The sequence below is a fragment of the Mesoplodon mirus genome, assembly GCF_964341445.2.
Source record: "Mesoplodon mirus genome assembly, chromosome: 6".
In the NCBI taxonomy this organism is placed as follows: domain Eukaryota; kingdom Metazoa; phylum Chordata; class Mammalia; order Artiodactyla; family Ziphiidae; genus Mesoplodon; species Mesoplodon mirus.
In genome coordinates, this window is record NC_138982.1 from 57110221 (window position 1) to 57117191 (window position 6971).

At 36.5% G+C, this 6971-nt stretch overlaps 1 protein-coding gene across 1 annotated transcript in view; it reads left to right on the forward strand.

The window, feature by feature from the left end:
- Positions 1 to 6731, forward strand: part of SPATA16 (spermatogenesis associated 16) — a gene marked incomplete at its 3' end in the record, with an annotated part of 212598 nt that extends 205867 nt beyond the window's left edge. The window contains exon 10 of the mRNA XM_082624320.1: positions 6501 to 6731. Within this exon, the coding sequence (XP_082480446.1) occupies positions 6501 to 6731 (231 nt within the window). The remainder of the gene's footprint in view (positions 1 to 6500) is intronic.
- Positions 6732 to 6971: the final 240 nt, after the last annotated feature.

Consider the following 6971-nt stretch of genomic DNA (forward strand, 5'->3'; position numbering starts at 1 on the left):
TATTATGAAATCACCAGGCACTACACAATCTTTGTGGAGGACTTAGACATTTATGAAGAGCTTTCCACAAACATCAAGCTATTTAATCCTCACAAAAACCCTGTAAATATACTCTGATTATTAATTTGTTATTTACACTAGAGATGAGAAAATTAAAGTTCAGAATTTAAGTCACATCACCAGTGAAAGAACTGGGAATCAAACTCGCAATTCTAGATAGTACTCTTTCAAATGTATAAACACAAAACAAATTCATCACCCCTTCACATAACAATGCTGATATACCTAAAGATATCACAGATTCCTGTTATGTTTTCTCTTCTCCCCAGTAAACACCTCCAGATTCTCCAACGTTTCATCATACAATTTGGAATTAAGACCCTGGACATACCCAGAACCGAGCATGATAGCCCAGATGAGACAGGACCTGACCAGAAAAGGGAAAAAACTATTGCCCCCTTTGAGACACATTTTAAATATTGTAGTCTATAATCAGATCAGTTTTGGGTAACCAGGGAATACTGTTGATTTACATTGAATTTGCAGCTAATATGTACTGTCAGAAACTCATATCTTCCCACTCCTTTCTCTGCCCCCTCTTAATTTTGTCTGTTATATAGTAGAATTTTGAGACCTAATCACAAGACTTTAAAGTATGTCAAACACCTACACTTAGCACAGTTACTAAGGCAGCAATCTCCACAGAGTGGAGGTCAAAAACACAAGGACTATTAGATAAAGTTGTTTAGCTTTTAATTTTATTTTACTTTTATAGGTATGTTTTATTTATTTGTGTTTTTTTTCTATTTACTGGGCATACACTTCCAGATTCAAGTATTAATACTACCACTAAATAATAGCAATTCAAACCTATGCAAATACTTCACATAAATTGTTTAATTTAATCTCATTAGGACCCTGTGAAGCAATTGACGATGAAGAAACTTGGGTTCCAAGAAATTAAATAAGTTTGCCCAAAAGTCACCAAGAATATGCTGGAGCTGGGATTCCAACCCAGATATATCTGACTTCGACCCAGCAGGCTGTCTCTCTGCCATGACCACCTTTTTGTTCTGAATAACTGAAAGCGTCATTTTTTGTTTGTCTTTCTTAGGACTGTTTAACTGCCAAAATGCTTTTCATATGGTAAACTACAAAATAGTAGGTTGTTTTTTTCTTTTCTATTAGGAGTTTTCATCATTCTGACTTTTAGCCTAGTACTAGGCTATTATTATAGGCCCATTTTTTTTAACACATTACTGATTATGGGACCTTTTTCTACCTCTTACATTTGTCTCTAATCAAACTCATCCTTTTTCCCTAAAACTGTCCATTGAATTTTATTCCTTACCTCATTAAGATACCATCAATGTCTCAAAGGAGAAACTTCATAGTCATTACTAATTCTGCTCACCTTCTAACCCCAACACAGAATTTTTCATCAAGACTATAGCTCTTACTTCCCAAATATCTCTTAAATCCTTGATGCAGGCCCCAATATATTTTTCATATCATATTGCACTGGGCCCTAATTGATCCACCTGCTTCTAGTCTCCCTGGCTGCATTCCACCCCACACAATGCACCAGATTTATCTTCCTAACCACATAGCTAAGTATTTTTCAACTTTTTGTAAGCTGACCCCAATCTATATTTCCTGTTGTGTATGTCTCTACTCTTTGTTCCCCCATGCCCACATCTATGTTATGTGACCCACCCCATCAAATAGCCCATGTTCTTTCACAACCTTGCTTTTATGGATGCTGTTTCCTCTGTCTGGAATGAGTTTCTTGTCCTGGCAAAGACCCAGCTCCTATCACCTCCAATACACCTCCACATTCCTTCAGATAGAACTCACTGTTCTGACATTTTTGCTAACAGAACTTTTTGTACGTAATTCTTATATAACCATTCATGCTTTGTTACAATCATGTTTTCATTAACTGCCTCTCCTACATGAATATGAGTTCCTCATAAACAACCATCTCGATATTTTTGCTTATCACCTTAGTACAGTGCCAAATATTGTACACAGTAGATGTTTAATAAATATTTTCATGAAAGAATGAAAGTACTTCCTTTGAGATCTGAGCTGACTAGAAATTTTCCTGTAATACGTATTGGTCTGTTTAGTTACCTCCACATTTCTTCCTAATTGGTATTTTTTTTTTTTTTGTACTGTTAGAATTTCAACTTTGAAATCTCCTGTACTTCTCAGGCTGCCTTCTCTTTTATGGTTTCAAAGTCATCTTTGTTCTGAACTTTTGACTCCACAGTAAGTCATGACTGACAGACTTTTGTGCATAAGAATTTAAAAATCCTCAGAAATTTGTTGATAACAATTTCCTAACTCTTTGATGAGGATTACGATTGACAACCATATGATAGGTGAGAATCTGCCCTTTTACTGAAAACTTCAGTTCCCCTCAATCATCTGGACTCCCCAAATTCTCTACAAACTCATTTGGTCTGATATCCACATCTCAGTAATGCCAAGTCAGCACTGGCACATAGACAGACAAGAAAATGTTATCTGCCCATCTTGCAAATGGGAAAATTAGACCTAGAATGACCAAGGAGAATATCTGATATAGTTAAGCAAGTAGACCCTATACTAAAAAGAAGGTCTAATAAGGTCTCTGCTCCAAAAACTGGCTCATTTCCTTCCTTACATGCTTACATATTTCTTTGTGTTTTATTTCCCTAAGGGCTTTATAGAAATTTCTATCATTTGCAATCTGTTCTTCTTAGTTATATGAATCTATTTTCTCTTCAACCATCATTTTTCTTTCCTTGACTTAAAAAAAGAAAATAAAGAACCAGCTTTACTAAAAACATGTTGCAGCTCTCCTACACTTCAGTAAGTACAGAAGCTAAAATTGACTTACTTTACTGCATGTTCTGTCATTATAATGGTATAATCTAAGAGAATAACCTCTGGTTTGAAAATTGTAAGGGCACATCTTAAGACTGGACAAACTTAAATCTGATGTGAGTACAAGTCATGGAATTTTTTGGCTTGGTGTGTCCTTGGAAATTATCCGGGCTAACCCTTTCTTCACTAAAGGGTGGTGAAAACTGAAGCTCAGAAAGGCCAAGTGACTTTTCTGGTGTCACAGATCAAGATTATAAGCCAGGCCAAGAGCAGAACTCAACACTCCTGACTCTTTTCCCAGTGCCCTTTCTACTTTTGGCTGTTTCAAGTATGGAGACCACACCTTGTTATTACCTTGCCTAGACTCAAAGCTAAACAATGGTAATAGAATGATGGGATATGAAAGCGATTGATCTTTAAGAGAAAAGAAAGCTTTCTGATATGCTTCATACCAGTCATCACTTTGAGTATGGAAAAACACATTGGTTTCTGAACACACTGATGTCTTCAGCTCTATTATCAGAGAGTAGGATTGGTGAGGGTCTACCATATCCTAGTTATTGGGAATAGTGAACACCATGGACCTAGCTGCCTGCCTTATGGAGCAAACCCAGATGGGAAGATAGATATTACATAAATCATTATAAACAATTAAGTAAAAACTTACAATATGCAAAGAGATGAATCAGCTGCTGTGGGAATATGTTACTGAGAGCCCCAACCTGGTCTGGGTTAAGAAGTATGTCGCTGAGGCACTGATGTTGAACCTGAAATCCAAAGGATATGTAAGGGTTCCAATGGGAGTATTCCATCAGAGGGCATAGAATTAGGAAGATCAAGGGTGCAGAGAATGCTGCACGGTTGTGTTTAGAAAACTGAGAGATGTACCACAGGGCTAAGGCAAATGTAGTGACAGGAGACAGAATTAGAGACAGAAGTGTAACCAGATCACCCAGAGCTGTGTAGATCATGTTAAGGGCTTGGGAATCCATTTAGGCATTTTAAGCAGGGGAAAATGTGACCATATATACATTTTAAAAAGATCATTCCAGTATTATTAGGAGAATGGGTTAAAAGGATAGCATGTAGACAGACCAGGCAGGAGGTGAACACCTAGGCCAGGTGAGACATGTACACAGTCTGTACTCTAGACCTCCCAGTTTAATTCAGCAGTACTCTCTATTCCAATGACATAGCTTGTGTTTCTTCTTTGTCTTTTTTTAGTGAAAGGCAAACCAGTTAGTCAACACTGCTCTTAATAAACCCAATCTTTAAAAAAGATAGCAGCCTTCTTTCATGTGTTTGTTGGCAATCTGTATACATTCTTTGGAGAAATGTCTATTTAGGTCTTCTGCCCATTTTTGGGTTGGGTTGTTTGTTTGTTTGATATTGAGCTGCATGAGCTGCTTGTATATTTTGGAGATTAATCCTTTGTCTGTTGCTTCATTTCCAAATATTTTCTCCCATTCTGAGGGTTGTCTTTTGGTCTTGTTTATGGTTTCCTTTGCTGTGCAAAAGCTTTGAAGTTTTTCATTAGGTCCCATTTGTTTATTTTTGTTTTTATTTCCATTTCTCTAGGAGGTGGGTCAAAAAGGATCTTGCTGTGATTTATGTCATAGAGTGTTCTGCCTATGTTTTCCTCTAAGAGTTTAATAGTTTCTGGCCTTACATTTAGGTCTTTAATCCATTTTGAGCTTATTTTTGTGTATGGTGTTAGGGAGGTGGATAGACCTAGAGTCTGTCATACAGAATGAAGTAAGTCAGAAAGAGAAAGACAAATACTGTATGCTAACACATATATATGGAAGTTAAGAAAAAAAAATGTCATGAAGAACCTAGGGGTAAGACAGGAATAAAGACACAGACCTACTAGAGAATGGACTTGAGGATATGGGGAGGGGGAAGGGTAAGCTGTGACAAAGCGAGAGAGAGGCATGGACATATATACACTACCAAACGTAAAATAGATAGCTAGTGGGAAGCAGCTGCATAGCACAGGGAGATCAGCTCGGTGCTTTGTGAGGGGTGGGATAGGGAGGGTAGGAGGGAGGGAGACGCAAGAGGGAAGAGATATGGGAACATATGTATATGTATAACTGATTCACTTTGTTATAAGGCAGAAACTAATACACCATTGTAAAGCAATTATACTCCAATAAAGATGTAGGAAAAAAAAAAGATAGCAGCCACCGAATGGATATTTTAAAACAAGTATTTTTCTGTATCATTGAAGGAAGCTTCTTTTGTTGCATTAGGGGTGTAATTGTAACTGTGTTTGGACTAACTGCAAACATTATCACTGTAAAGAGCTTTGATTTAAACCATACATTTTCAGCACAAATAACATGAGTGAGTAATCAACTCTATCGAAGTAACAGTAAAGTGCCATCCATCGTGTTTATTTTGATTGTGCTCTGTGTTAATTTTTTACTTATGGTTTTGGTGTAAGTTGAATAGTATAAATGGATGGAATACATAGAATAATGCATTGACTTCATGACAGGATCTAAAAATATTCTGTCAAATCACTTTGATGATTGCTGCAATAATCAGATATCATAAACAATATGTACTTTTGGAAAAATTTACCTGAAGTAATTTTAGGTTTTCAAAAAGAATTGTTTTCACATAAATTATCTTATTTTCTTAAGGAAACCAATGGACAGTTTTCATCACCTTGTGTGATGTAAGACCTAAATATAACATATAAATGAGTGCTACCATTTATTACTCTCTTTTTGACAATCTGAATTATCTTTTGGATATTACTCTGAATGATAAATCAAGTGACTTAAAAGTAGAGCTCAAAATTGGAAAATTGAACTTGTAAGTGCTTTTATCTTAAGTAGACGATATGTTAATATACCTTGAAGAGTAAGTGCTCTAGCTTTGAGCTAACTCTAAGACAACAGGTTCTTCAGTGAGTGATTTTAGACTAATACAATATGCAGGTCTCGGGAATCAAGGTTAAGTATGAATTGTTTTTCATCATGAAAGCCCAACTCAGCATATATGTAAACTGTTTTGCTCTGACAAATAGTATAATACATTCAACCGTCACTGAATAATGATAAGTTTTCTTTGGAGAAAGACAAATAATTTATTTCTAAGAACTACTGTTTTGTATATCGTTATTTAATTTTATTTCAACTTTTGATTTAAAAGAGAAATGGCTCTTGCTAAGACAATGTGGAATATTCATTTTTCTCCCAAGTTGGCCAGGGGTATACCAGTGCTAGAAACTCTGGTTTTGAGGGGAGTAGATTTTGTTTCATTATTCTTTTAGAAAATTGAATAATTTTTCACCATTTATTCCTTTTCGAAATCCCTGGTTTTACTGACCAGTAAAGACAGCAGGTCATGATAATCCCCAGTCCCATCCCCAATATATAGGACTGAGTGGTAAAGCAAATTCCTGCATGTCTGCTTCACGTTCCTAAAACAAAGGACCCTGAAATTAAAACAAAAAGGGGGCTTTTATATTTATATTTTAACTGTCTCCACCAGTTCTGTTCCAACATGGACCTGTATGTGCCATTTACTTTTAAATTCCTCACCATTTTCCTAAGTACACAAAACCTGGGGAAACAACAACGAATCTTGTTGTATCTGTTTATTTCTTCTAGGTTGGACGAATTGAAGACTTTCTATACAAATTAGAGGATAGTTTCTTAAAAACTAAAAAACAGAGAACTGCTCGAAGGCAAAAAAGAAAAATGAAGCAGCTTCAAACTGCAGCAAAGCTAGTCACTGGGGAGCAGGCGACACCACCGAGACGTTCCAGAAAAAAGGGCCAATGGCACCCCGCCAGCCAGACTGTGACAGCCCAGCAACAAAGGCCTACGCCAAAAGAATGAGGTGGTGCTCCTCTTGGCAAAAACGGTCTACGCTTTGTTAATCTCAACTGGAAGCAATAAATGTTCTCAGCAAGTTTGACCTGACTCTTGCTCAAATTCGTCTTACTTAGTTAAATAGCTTATAAAACAACCATTGCTGCCTCTTTCACCTGTCTTGCTCTTTCAACGTTGACTAAAGTATACCAGGTCTATCCAAGTCCACTTACAGTATATGTGCATATTCATGTGTATTCATTAAGG